At 38.4% G+C, this 14,731-nt stretch overlaps 1 protein-coding gene across 4 annotated transcripts in view; it reads left to right on the plus strand.

Moving 5' to 3' along the window:
• KATNAL2 (katanin catalytic subunit A1 like 2) overlaps positions 1 to 14,731 on the plus strand; it is a 67,838-nt gene that overhangs the window by 14,397 nt on the left and 38,710 nt on the right. For all 4 annotated transcript variants that reach the window (XM_006183804.3, XM_014558458.2, XM_014558459.2 and 1 more), the window contains exon 2: positions 10,696 to 10,766. In XM_006183804.3, coding sequence (XP_006183866.3) covers positions 10,696 to 10,766 — 71 coding nt within the window. The remainder of the gene's footprint in view (positions 1 to 10,695; positions 10,767 to 14,731) is intronic.

Here is a 14,731-nt window from a genome sequence, read left to right on the forward strand (position 1 = left end):
TGGATAAAAATCTAAGTTGCTGTGCTCCATCCCATTCCTCTACCCCAAGGTGACCACATAATCTAGGCTTTTATTTCTTTCTTTTTCTATGAGCGAAGGAGTGTGGATGTGTCTTGCTGTGATTTCTCGTATTACAACGTCTTAGCATTCGGTAGATCTGCATATGTTCGCATAGAAAGATGTTCAAGACATATTATTAATTAAGTGGGGGGGTGGGGGAGCAAGATGCCCGACAGTATATACGAAATGATTCCATTTTTGCAAATTTAAAAAAGTTTGTGTATATATTGATATATTCATAAACCCCTTTCAGAACTATTACATGAGAAATTAACAATGGCGCATAGAGTGAAGAGAGAAACTTTTTAAATTTTTGTACTAATCGAAGTTTTTCTTTGTCAAATTTAAACATTATCTTTAATTCAAACATTCTATCCCTGAGTGACACAATACGTGGGAGAGGGTGGTGAGTGGGTGGAGAGACAATACGGCTTTGTCAAAATCTTTCCTCATCAGTGTAGTTAGACCACCTCATTCTTTTTACTGGGGCATCATGTTCCATAGGAAGGCTGTATCATAACTTACTTAACCACCAATGGACATTTTAGGCTATTTCTAATTTGGGGGGAAATACACATAATGCATTATTAAACATCCTTGAACATTAGGCATTTTGCACACATGGAGTACTTCTATAATATAGTGTAATTGATCTAGCATAAATTGCTGGGTGTGGAATTGCAGGCTCAGTAGCCATGTGCCTTTTTCATTTTGCTCTGTAAAACGGTTGTGCTAGTTTACATTTCGACCAATTATATCTGAGTACATTTCTTTCACACCTTGCCAACTCGATATTATATGGGTACATTTTTTTCATTTCTACATTTTTTAAAATTTGAGATTCTTATGGAAAAAAACTTATTTTTGTCCAGGTGAACTGAAGAAATATTAACAGTACTAATTCAAGTGCTTTCTTCAGCTTTTCTGTGCATTGCAAGTTAGGATAAAACTGAAAAGAGAAAGTAGAAAGGGAACATCTGCCGAGATGATTTTGTGTTTTCTTTTCTGGCCGATAAGTCCTACCCTGTAGCCACACTGACCCAGCAAGTTTGTTTTACAGTCAATTCATCGGAGCAAGTAAAGAAGCATCATTGCTACATCCCAAGATGAGACTGGGCTTTACCATCAGGGTGGCTGTGTGGGTGATACGCAGCTCCGCCCCCACCATTACCATTTTGAATAACTTCAGAAGATTTCATGGAGTTATTTCTATTACCAGTCATATCATTTATTTTATATATCAGGGCAAAAAATTACTCAAATTATTTACATTCATTTTAGCCCTTTCCCCCCTTTACCTCACCATATTTTTTTTAATTTTAAGACAGCTTTATTGAGATATAATTCACATACCACGCAACTCATCCATTTAAAGTGTACAATTCAATGGCTTTTAAGGGCAGGGGTTGACAGTTAAGGGGTGCAGAGTTTCTTTTTGGGGTAATGAAGATGTTTTAAAATTATCGTGGTGATTGTATAAATCTGGAACTACATTAAAAATTTTCTGACTCTACCCAGATGATCTTTAGGAAATTCAGGGCTCTCAGCCAAACCCAGTGTAGTAAGTTTCCTACTGAGGAACACAAACAAAACACTCCTGGCTGTTTTCTTTCAGCGTCCTAGTCATAGGAACATTTGCATTAGTGCACTCGCTTCCAGATGGAAGGATGGAGGGACTCTGAACTGTGTGAACAAAGCAACGAACAGCTGTTGAGCACCTGCTAATCACTGAGAATGATGCTGGCAGAGCACCCGACAGTTTGCAAAACACTGCGCAGGTAGAAATGTCCCTGCTCAGCATCCGTGCCGTCCCTCTGGGAATGTTCATGGCTTTCAGGGCTCTTTAATCCAACTTCTTTGTTCCCAAAGACTTTTGCATACAAAAGAGATGGACTGGCTTTCTGTACAGCAGGACTGTGACTCTTTAGGAATTAAAGGCACGATCTCCTATAAGACACACTACTCCAGGTGCAGCTGGGTGACTGACTGAGGCTGAGCCGGTAGTTGCTTTGAAATGGTCACTAAAATTGTGAGGATACTAGGTTTGAGGAATTGTAAGAGACACCATTCGTTGCTATGTGAGGTCAGCTAAGAGAGACTGGTAACCACAGTTATTTAATTTTGGCAAATTTGGCACACAATTTTTGGTAAATTAGAGCAGCAGCTTCTCTCTGGTCTGCTGTGAATATGCAGGGATGGGCGTGGACAATGATGAGGAGGGGTAAGTGCAGGGGAGGAATTGGGGGAAGGAAGAGCATTGGCCTGGAAGCCAGAGACCTAGGTTCTGAATCCAACCCCCGAGCATGAGTTTGAGAATGTGTACATTTAGAAATATATATCATCCATCTTATTACTGCCTGCTTAATATGCAGTTTTGTTTTTATTTTGCAAACTTGATTTGGACTGTATGTTGTGATGACTGTCGTCTTTATCATGGAAATCGTAATTTGGAAACACCTACATTTCATTTCCCCCTCCTCATACACTAGATGGCACTATAGGCAAGGCAAATCAATTTGCCGAAAAAGACTTGGACTCTCAGCGCCAATTTTGGAGAATTAGAAAAGCTTCAGTCTTCACCAAGAGGAGTTGTGTCAACATCTTCAGCAAGATGAGGGAAAGCTGCCAGTGTTGGACATCTTAATAGGATAACGTCATTTTGTGTAGTGGCTTTCAAGGTTTTCTTCTTTTTTCCTGTGACCAACTGTAAGACGTCTTAGACTGGGATCCAGTTCACATACACACACAAAAGCAACAGAAGTTTCATGAAGCAGTACTAAGCCTTCTTACCTGTTGTGCATTCTGTGATAATTCTCTTGCATTGAACTATGAAGCGTGTGACCCAGTAAATTGATTTCATGTTCTGTAGTTTAAAAAAAACAATTATCTGGTGACCTTATGGAGAAATACCAGCCTTTGCTTAGCACTTGGCACCGTGCTAGGTACTTTGGGAGACTTAAAGAAATAGTTAAGTGTACTTCTGTTTTCTGAGAAAGAGAAGAGTTACGTGTCGAGAGACATTAGCGAACAACCCTGTAAGACGCTGTGAAATTGTGCCTACAGACAAGGAAACTAGTAACTGCGGAAGCAGATAACTCAAGTGGAGATATTCCGGAATAGCTGGATCACATCTAAGCTTTTAATTTGATATGAACTTTTTTGGGGGGAAATGACATACTGTGAAACCAAAGTAGTCAGAAAAATAAATACATTCCATTTACATAAAGTTCAAAAATGTGAAAACTAAACAATATGTTTTTTAAGGATGTATAGTATATATATGGTTGGTCAAACCATAAAGAAAACAGTAAAGATGAGCATAAAATTCAGGATAGAAGTTACCTCTGGAGGAAGGAGAGGAAACATCTGAAAGGAATACACCAGGGAGTTTCTGAGATGTTGAACGTGCTCTGGGGCTTAGCCAGGATGCTTGTTATTATTACCATAATTATTATTAAAAATGAATGGATGCGGAGGGTATGGCTCAGTGGTAGAGCGCATGCTTACTGTGCACAAGGTCATGGGTTCGAGCCCCAGTACCTATGTTAAATTTAAAAATTATAATAATAAATAAGTAAACCTAATTACCTCCCCCCAAAAAAACAAAAAAAATTTTAAATGGATGTTTTATACGCTCTTCTGTATGAATTATATATTTCATAATACCATAAAAACACAGCAAAGATTACTATATAATTGCCTTCTTTATTCTTTATCTTGTCTTGGTAAGTTGCTTCTGGTTTGTTAACTCACCCTGACTAAAGGGATTTCTTCAAGGACAGAGGTAGAAATGCTCCCAGGGTCATTTTTAAAGAATGGTCTGTCATACACTTTTAAAAGTTCTCACATTATCTGATCTGTCCTTGAGAGCAAATCTGGATTTTAGAAACAGTCAAATCTACTAATAACATTTGATGAGGCATAATTTCACATAACAGGACTCTCCACAGCTGAGGGCTGTGCTTTCTGTGCAGTCATTAAAAGTCATGTTTTAGAAAAACTTTTAAAGACTTGGTAAAATATTTACAAAGTCTTTTTAAGAAAAAAAGCACACAGGTTATCAAAACACATGAGAAGCCTATTTTGTAAGAAGGTGGAAAGAATGTGACTAAAATATTTAATTTTTTTCTTGTGCCTTTATGCAGTGTGCCAGTTTTCTCCAGAGCCACATATACTTTTTGTAAATATGGGCTGGGGAAAGACTGTGGTCATTAACCTATACTGAAGATACTTTTAAATGAGGAATTTCAGAAATGTTTTGAGCAATGAAATAAAAGCATGACCTGCTAAGGTGACTACTTGGAATGGTAACTCCATTTAAATATATTAGGTTTGATGTATGTGTTTAAAAATTAGTTAATACTTAAAAAGATAGACATTATTTTTTAGAGCAGTTTGGGCTCACAACAACATTGAGCAGAAAGTACAGAGGATTCCCACAAACCCCCTGCCCCACACATGCACGTGCTCCCCCATTATCAACATCCTACATCAGATGGAACTCCACTAACACGTCATTATCACCTGAAGTCCCCAGTTTACATTAGACTTCACTTTTGATGCACATTCTATGGATTTTGTCAAATGTATAGTGACATGTAGCCACCAATATAGTATCATACAGAATAATTTCACTGCCCTGAAATTCTCTGTGCTCTGCCTCCCTCCCTCTCCCCTGGACTCTGGCCACCGCTGATCTTTTCACTGTCTTCATAGTTTTGCCTTTTCCAGAATATCACATAGTTGGAATCATACAGTAGCAAACTATTGATACAAATAATCAAGAAACAATCTATAGTAGGAATAGAAAAGAGTTTTATTTGAGCTAAACTGAGGGCTAGAGTCCAGGAGACACAGATTCAAGAAGCATTTGAATTGTATCCTGCAGGACTACAAAATGGGGAGGCTTATAAAGGCAGAAACTGCAAGGTTACAACTAGTTACATGAGTGTTTATCAAGAATTATAATTGGAGCTGGCAAGAAGTAAGGGAGCTTGTTTTTTTTAAAACATTTTTTATTGATTTATAATCATTTTACAATGTTGTGTCAAATTCCAGTGTTCAGCACAATTTTTCAGTTATACATGAACATATATATTCATTGTCACATTTTTTTCTCTGTGAGCTACCATAAGGTTTTGTGTTTATTTCCCTGTGCTATACAGTATAATCTTGTTTATCTATTCTACAATTTTGAAATCCCATCTATCCCTTCCCACCCTCCGCCCCCTTGGCAACCACAAGTTTGTATTCTATGTCTATGAGTCTATTTCTGTTTTGTATTTATGCTTTTTGCTGTTGTTGTTGTTGTTTTTGTTTTTGTTTTTTAGATTCCACTTATGAGCGATCTCATATGGTATTTTTCTTTCTCTTCGTGGCTTACTTTACTTAGAATGACATTCTCCAGGAGCATCCATGTTGCTGCAAATGGCGTTAATGTTGTCAGTTTTTATGGCTGAGTAGTATTCCATTGTATAAATATACCACATCTTCTTTATCCAGTCACCTGTTGATGGACATTTAGGCTGTTTCCATGTTTTGGGTATTGTAAATAGTGCTGCTATGAACATTGGGGTGCAGGTGTCATCCTGAAGTAGGGTTCCTTCTGGATATAAGCCCAGGAGTGGGATTCCTGGGTCATACGGTAAATCTATTCCTAGTCTTTTGAGGAATCTCCACACTGTTTTCCATAGTGGCTGCACCAAACTGCATTCCCACCAGCAGTGTAGGAGGGTTCCCCTTTCTCCACAGCCTCTCCAGCATTTGTCATTTGTGGATTTTTGAATGACGGCCATTCTGACTGGTGTGAGGTGATACCTCATTGTAGTTTTGATTTGCATTTCTCTGATAATTAGTGATATTGAGCATTTTTTCATGTGCCTTTTGAATCGTAATAAAATTTATATGGAACCATCAAAGACCTAGAATTGCCAAAGCATTACTGAAGGGAAAGAAAGAGGCTGGAGGAATAACTCTCCCAGATTTCAGACAATACTATAGAGCTACAGTCATCAAGACAGCATGGTATTGGTACAAAAACTATGGAACAGAATAGAGAGCCCAGAAATGAACCCACAAACTTTTGTTAAACTAGTCTTCGACAAAGGAGGCAAGAATATACAATGGGATAAAGACAATCTCTTCAGCAAATGGTGTTGGGAAAACTGGACGGCAGCATGTAAAACAATGAAGCTAGAACACTCCCTTACACCATACACAAAAATCAACTCAAGATGGATCAAAGACTTAAACATAAGACAAGACACAATAAACCTCCTAGAAGAAAACTTAGGCAAAACATTATCTGACATACATCTCAAAAATTTTCTCCTAGAAGAAATAAAAGCAAGAATAAACAAATGGGACCTAATGAAACTTACAAGCTTCTGCACAGCAAAGGAAACCAGAAGTAAAACAAAAAGACAACCTACGGAATGGGAGAAAATTTTTGCAAATGAAACCAACAAAGGCTTGATCTCCAGAATATATAAGCAGCTCATATGACTCAATAAGAAAAAAATAAACAACCCAATCCAAAAATGAGCAGAAGACCTAAACAAGCAATTCTCCAAGGGAGCTTGTTAAGTAAGGGTTGGTTGGGGTCCAAAGTGGTTGCATCTGATAGAAGACATTGTTTTGAGAATGGCTGTTTGTATCCTTGAGTCTGATATAGTTCAGAAATTCAAGTTCTCAGGGATGCAGGAACGTGTCTGAAACCACATCTACAATGGCCACCAGGCTCCATTTTTGAATGCCTGAACCACAGTTACTCCTTTTTGATTTTTAACTGCATTCCTATCTTTAATGGTTAAAGCAGATGTACAATGTATGTGTGGTAGGCCACAGAGCAGGGTATCCTAGATGAAGCCAAATCATATACAAGCCAGAATGACTTCCCCATACCTCGGTCTGTGAAAATTTCTTTGTAACCTTTTCACATTGGCTTCTTTCACCTAGTAATGTGTATCTAAGTTTCCGATACGTCTTTTCATGGCTTGACAGTTTTTCTTTTTATTACTGATTAATATTCCATGCTGTAGCTATACCACACTTTATTTATCCATTCAGCCACTGATGGGCATTTTGGTTGCTTTTGTAAATTATGAATAGAGCTGTATCAAAAATTCAGTGTGCAGATTTGTGAGTAGACATAAGTTTTCAACTCTTTGGAGTAAATCCCCAGGAGAGCAATTGCTGGACCATATGGTAAAGAGCATACTTAACTTTGTAAGGAACCACCAAACTGTCTTCCAAAGTGGCTGTAGCCCTTTGCATTCCCACCAGCAAGGAGTGAGAGCTCCCAGTGCTACATCCTCACCAGCACGTGGTGGTGTTAGTGTTTTATATTTTCACCATTCAAATAGGTGAGCGGTGCTATCTTGTTGTTTTAATTTGCCATTCCCTGAGGATATATGATGCTGAGCATCTTTTCAAGTGTTTTATTTGCCATCTGTGTATCTTCTTCTGTGAGATGTCTTTTCATCTCCTTTGCCCATTTTTAATTGGGTTGTTTGTTTTCTTATTGTTGACTTTAAAGAACTCTTTGTATATTTTTTATTTATTTATTTATTTATTTATTTATTTATTTATTTATTTATTTATTTATTTATATTGGTGGGGGGAGGTAGTTAGATTTACTTATTTAGTTTTAGAGGATGTACTGGGGATTGAACCCATGACCTTTTATATGCTAAGCTTGTGCTCTACCACTTGAGCTATACCCTCCCCCTCTTTGTATATTTTTAATAATAGTTCTTTATTAGCTATGTCATTTGTAAACATTTTCTCCCAGTACAAGTCATTACGTTTTGTGTTATCTTTTATTACTATGTTATAATTTTCCTTTTATCTCCTTTTCTCTTGGACTTCTGATATCCCTGATTTTATTTATTTTAGCCTGAACTCAAAGCAAAACATTTAACTAACAAGAACCAAAAAACCCCCAAAAAACCCCCAAATGTATACAAAGCTATGTGATAAAATGCAAATTAGTTTTTTTAAAAAAGCAGTTACTATCTTTTGAAAACAAAATAGAAATAGGCAGAAAACAAAATAAATTTTGGTTGGAAAGGTGGTACTTAACTGTGCTTCCTTCACAAGCTCTTTGAAACACAAGTTGCTCTATTTTCTGTATTTTTTGGAAATCTAAATAAAAGCGTATCACCTTAAGCAGCAAAATTTTATTTGAATCATTTTGGATGGATACCTTTATAAAATAGTGTTTTACCTGCCTACATGTACAGCAAATATTGGACGTAACTGCCTTTTAATCATAAGAGAATAGTACATTCAAAAAATAAGAGCAAGATACTGTGAAAAAGGAACAATCAGAGAATAAGAACAAGCTCTTGGAAGTTAAAAATTATCATTGTCTAAATAAGTTTTGTAGAATGGTTCAAAGACAAGGCCAAGGAAATTGCCCAGAAAATAGAAAAAAGGGACCAAGAAATGGGACACTATAGGAAAGCAAAAAAATCTTAAAAGATCAATCCAGGTGATGCCCCGTTCAGTTTGTAGAGGTTCTTAAAAATAAACCAGAGAAAACATAGGGGAGTGATTTAACAAAGAATTAATAAAAGGAATTTACTTTGAGAATGGAAACATGAGAATGCCCAGCTTGACAATGGCCAGCACAGTGACTGGAAGAAGCCTGGCACCAAGGAAGTTATATGATTTCAGAATGCCAGAGTTAAAAATAAGATTCTGAAAGATTCTGGGGAAGAAGAGATCCTTTACGTGCAATGGATCAGGAATAAGAATGTTATGTCCTTTCAAACTATCAAATTTAAAGTAGAAAAAAGACATTTTCAGGCGTGTAAATTCTCAACCACCTTTATCCCTACGTACCTTTACTTTAGAGGATGTGTGCTGTTAAATAAGCCAGGGACCAGTGAAGGAGAAGACTGCTTTCTAGGGGATCCAATGCAGCAGAGTTTCAAAGGGAAACCCCCAGATGAGCATCCACAGCAACCTGGAGTGGAGAGGGAGGCTGGAGGGCTCAGGGGAGCCGTGGGTCGCGGGAGTGTAACTGATGCGTCATCTGATGTGTTTGATGGTATGGAAAGTGATATGAGGGGCCTTTAGAGGTACATTGGTGTTTGAAAGTTAGCATTAGGTATATAGAAAAGTAACCAGAGTTTTTAAATAAGGCAATTATTCATTCCAGGGTAAATAATGTTGTACAGAAATGGTAAAGTAACCGTAGTATTTTTTGATTCAGCAGTGAACGTATTTACATGGTCATAATAATGTAATCACTGAATACTGCTTATACCTCTAAGAAGAGGAGAGGGTGAGAAATGTGTAAGGCAGCTCAGTTCTCGTCTACCTTAACGAGAAGTGAATAGTGTAATGTCTAATATTCACATATTATGAAACCGTGATTTTGACACATAATACAACACAGATGGCATTATGGTAAGTGAAATAAGCCAGTCACAAAAGGACAAATGCTGTATGAGTCCACTTGTCCAAGGATCCTGGAATAGGCAGCTTACTGAGACAGAATGTAGAATGGTGGTTGCCAGGGGTTCGGGCGATGGGGTTGGGGAATTACTATCTAATGAATACAGAGTTTTAGCTGGGAAGATAAAAAACGTTCTGAAGATGGATGGTAGTGATGGTCGTACAATTTGTACTTAATGCCACTAAACTGTACACTTAATAATGGGTAAAATGGTAAATTTTAAGTTAGGTGTATTTTATCACAGTAAGAAAGCAACTTAAAAAGAAAAACATTATGGTACCATTTGATTTTTAAATAACTATGCATTTAAAATTTTTATTACATTAAGTTTTAGAAAGCTTGGATGAATGCCTGAAAAGTTTTTATGTGTGTCATCAGCGTGTTTGTGGATAGATTTTATGACATAATATGGGCCACTTAGCACTCTTTTTTTGCTTTTATTCAGTTCTTACCAGTGTTCTCCTTAGATAAAGGTAAGTTATTTTCAAATAAGGGAAATGTTATAGAAAGTAAATATTTTATGAACACATTTCCAGGGAATCTGAGGTACCAGATAACGTAATGGAGCACATTAACACTGTGGATAAAAGTACAAATTCATCCAGGTTGAATAAGGACATCATTATGCAGGAATTTCCCCTTCAAGTCCCCTGCTACTCAGTGGGTATTCTATATGCTCGGCTGTGCGGTCCCCCTAAATGGTTTACTGGACCTCATCTCTCTTGTGCAGAGTCTGGGTGGGACTCCGAGTGAATTTAAGACGGAGCAGCAGGTAGGTACCTGTGATGTGAAAGCTTGATTTCTGGCTCACAAGTTTATCTTTATCATCACTTTCCTTTGCCTGGTCCAAATAGACATGTATATTTCTTTCTTTGTGGTTATAAGCAATAACATGCCAATTAGCTTGGCAATAAGAAGTTAACTAGTCAAGTGCAATCAATCCCAACTGAAATCATTGTGCCTTCAGTTTACAATTGAGAAGGCAGCTCCAGAAGACGGTAACAATGGAAAACAACTTTATACATCCTTAGAGACATCAAACTGCCTTCCAGCCTTTAAGTGATGCTTCTTGCTTTTGACAGGTTACATTTACCTTCAAGGGTTTATTGCTCTAAGAGGAGTGTTATATTTCATTGTCATTCCATCTAAATTTTCCTTTTTTTTCACAGTGCGAAATGAGGACAGAAGCACGACGAAAAAATCTTCTTATTTTGATCTTGCATTATTTAACACAAGAAGGGTACGTTACATTACGGATATTTACAGAGATGATTCCTCTCTTTCTCTGACCTCCACTTTTCCAGATACACACTTTTTTTTTAATCGAAGTATAGTCAGTTTACAATGCTGTGTCAATTTCTGGTATACAGCGTAATGTTTCAGTCATACATACACATACGTATATTCATTTTCATATTCTTTTTCATTATAGGGTACTACAAGATATTGAATATAGTTCCCTGTGCTGTACAGAAGGAGCTTGTTTATATTATATATGGTAGTTAGTAATAGATACATGCTTTTAAAAACAATTAATAATTTAATTTTTTAGAGGAGTTTTATATTTCCAAAAAAATTGAGCAGAAAGTACAGAAAGCTCCCATATACCAGCAACTTCTCAGCCCTGCCCCATCTCCCGTTACTAAGGGTCTTACTACTGGTGTGGTATGTTTGTTGCAATTGATGAGCCAATATTGATAAATTATTATTAGCTAAAGTCCTGGTTTGCATCAGGGTTCACACGTGCTGTACAGTCTATGAGTTTTGACAAAAGCATAATGTCGTGTCTTCACTACTGTTAGCATCGTACAGAATAGCTTCCCTGCCCTAAAAATCTCTTGTGCTTTACCTGTTCCTGCCCTCGCCCCACCCCAGCAATCTGGACACATATTTTATCGCCTCATTTGCATAGATTTTTTTACATTTTATGCATTTGAAAACTTTTTAAACAAAGCTACCCAATTCATGAGATACTTTCCCTTCCTGGTTCAGACTTGAAGATAGTGTAAGCATTTCAAGTAGGGTTTCCGAGGTCCCAATGCTGGCCAATGTACCCAATGATAAAGTTGTGACTCCTCAGTTTCCCTTCCCTCAATATGAAGGTATTGCGTTTACCTGGACCACCTGTGCTCAGCAATGCCCACTCTATAACTGGCAAGGGGAGGAAAATTGAAAGTATTGGAGGTGGCCACCTACATCATTTAAAAATGTGCAAGTGTAGTGGGGAGGGTATAGCTCAAGTGATAGAGCATGTGCTTAGCATGCACAAGGTCCTGGGTTCAATCCCCAGTACCTCCTCTAAAAATAAAAACAAACCTAATTACCTCCCCCCTACCAAAATAAAATAATAAATAAATATTTTTTAAAAAATTAAAAAATAAAAATGTACAAGCAGTCACAGTGAAGGCTGCTGATACGCTGCTGTGTTGAGAGGAAGAGAGCCCACTAAGTATCTAAAGGCTACCGTTTGCTTTAGAGTTTCCTTTCTTTTCAATTTTTAGCCAGAAAGAAAATAGTCAGGATTCGGGCTTAGGGCTTAAAACTTTCAAGTTAGAGCAGTGGTTCCTAACCTGGAGAACCCCTGGGAAGACCTCTGGCAATGTCTGGAGACCTTTTGGGCAGCACACGGGCATCTGATGGGTAGAAGCCAGGATGCTGCTAAACAGCCTTCAGTGCATGAAACAGCCCCAAACATCAATCATAGTAGGATGGAGAGACCCTCCTTAGAGCAGGAGGAATCAGCCAGCAGCTGGCGTTTTCCTGAAAGGCTGAGTGAGCGTCTTTTCCTATGATGAACATAGTAGCTGTCAATGATTCTGGAGATCTACTGTAACTGAAAGTCAGATTTAAGCATCTGGTAACCCTAGTGTCGAGGTAGGAAGGAAGGAGATAAGGAGGGTGGGAGGCAGCGAGGACAGAAGTAAGAGTTTATGATTGTCTCACTGAACTGTGCTGGCAACAACTGTTTTATTTTACTTTTTAAATTTCTTATTTTTTTAAGCTTTTTTTTTGAGGGGGTGGTAATTAAGTTTATTTATTTATCTGTTTTAATGGGGGGGCTGGGGATGGAACCCAGGACCTTGTGCACACACTCTACCACTGAACTATACCCACCCAGCGCAACAGCTGTTTTAAATAAATCCAGCGCCCTCTTGAGGGGGATGACTCTTCTAGAGACCTTGAGGAATTTTTCTTTGAAAATTTAAGGGAAGTAGTTGTTAGGGTCCCCACTTTACATTTGAAGAAATTGAGGTGTAAAAGAGTCAAGGAACTTTCTGGAAGTCTCCTGGCTCTAAGTGGGAGCACTTTCTAGGCCCGTCTCAGCCCCAAAGTCTTCCAGCGTCCCATTCCTCTGCTCCGATGTGGAAGACTTGTCTTTATTTGAGGATCACCTTGGGAAAATCAAAATGCGTGTAACGCATATTTTTGGAGTTTTTTTTCTTAATGGCTTTTTTAAAGTCAGAAAATGAAATCTCTACAACTGGACTTAAGCATTCTTTTATTACTTAAGTCTTTGAACGATTTGTATTTTTTGTTTTTCTGCCAGAATTTCAGATGCATGCCTTTTGGTGACAGATTATAACACTGCACGTTTGAACAAGCTTTGTTATTGAGTAATGTGACTTATTTTCTCCCCTGGCCTGGCCACGTAAGATCTGCAGTTACAACATGTGGCCTTTCTCATAATACCTTAACATCGCAGTTTTGGAAACGGCCTTTTCCCACTGGTAAATATGATGAACTTACCTCATTTTTAACACAAAAATGTTTCTTGGTCCATTTACTTTGAAACACAGGGTTTTATCAGACACTCCTCTTTTTGGTGCTGGGAATTTAAGTTTTATTGAAAAAATGGCTCATTCTTTCCACATCACCACCAGTCTCCGACCAGAGAAATGAGTGCCCCTCCCCTCCCCAGCTGGCCCCCAGCAGGCCCGTCAGGTGATGCCCAACTGCTAAATCTCTGCGTCCACACACAGGTGGAAACAAGAACCAGAGCAGAGCAAAGCTGACTTCGGTCCTCTCTGTGCCTCAGTTTCCCTATATGGGATATGAGAGAGTTCCTGAGATTGACGAGCCTGGCATTCTGCATGTGGGCGGTGGATTGCCCCGCACTGTTCACCATCCATCCGTGGAAAGCAATTCCAAGGGCAGCATAGTGCCGAGTGTCTGCTCTAAGACAAGGGCTGGTGGGTTGGCGCGGTAGGGAGGGCTTCCTGGGGAAGAACACAGACTCAGGAGCCAGCCTGCCTTGGTTCAAATGCCCACTCTACTCTTTGCTAGCCAGTGACCTTGGGCAAGTTACTTACTCTCTTTGTCCCCTGAGTTCCCTTGCTTGTCAAATGGAGTAATGGAAAATAGTGTTTAAGTATCAGTTAGACACTATTATTATGAGGATTAAATATGTGACATGCTTAGAACAGTGCCTGCCACAAAGTAAGCATATATGAGTGCTTGCTGTTTTCACTATGGAGGGGGTAGGATTTGGTTGTTCTTTTCATACCTAACCTGGTTCAGCTAAGGACTTAAAGCAGCTGGAATGTGGGTTTGGCCCATTTTACTTTATCTACTGATAAAATCTCAGCTCCATTCAAAAAATCCTGAGCTAAATTACTTCAGGGAAGTGTTTTTGAAGTGTGTGGAACACTGGAACAATCAATCGTTCTGCAGAGTGTCAACTGACGTTACTTTAAAAGAGCTTTATGGTCAAGTAAGCTTGGCAAACATCGGGTTAAACTGAGTTAAGCAGGTTTCCTCACTTCAGGACTTCTCAGATCATCGATTTACTAATGTGCAATGGGAGTATATGTCCTTAAGTCACAGGAGTCAGGGTTTTGCAAGCCAGTTTGGCCGAAGAAAACCTTTTTTTCACCCTCAGGCCATCTTCAGAGACTAGTTTTCCATGGAACACTTTGAGAAATGCTGCCTTCACAGATTAACTGACCTTTGTAAAACCTGAACTCTGCTTACAAGACCCGAACACTGTGAACATTGTATTAATAGACGCTCAATAACTGTTGCTTGAATAGGCTTTGAGGAACTCACTAGCATGTAGATGGGTAGAATAATTAGAGAACAAGACACAGTCCTTTACACAGGTAATTCCTGATTTTATTGTAATGTATTGTGTATTCCAGAAACTGTGTCAGAAAGGAGAATTGTCAAAACAAAAAGACAAAGAAAAATCACAAAGCTATCCCCTTC

This window comes from Camelus ferus, chromosome 30, assembly GCF_009834535.1.
Source record: "Camelus ferus isolate YT-003-E chromosome 30, BCGSAC_Cfer_1.0, whole genome shotgun sequence".
NCBI lineage: Eukaryota > Metazoa > Chordata > Mammalia > Artiodactyla > Camelidae > Camelus > Camelus ferus.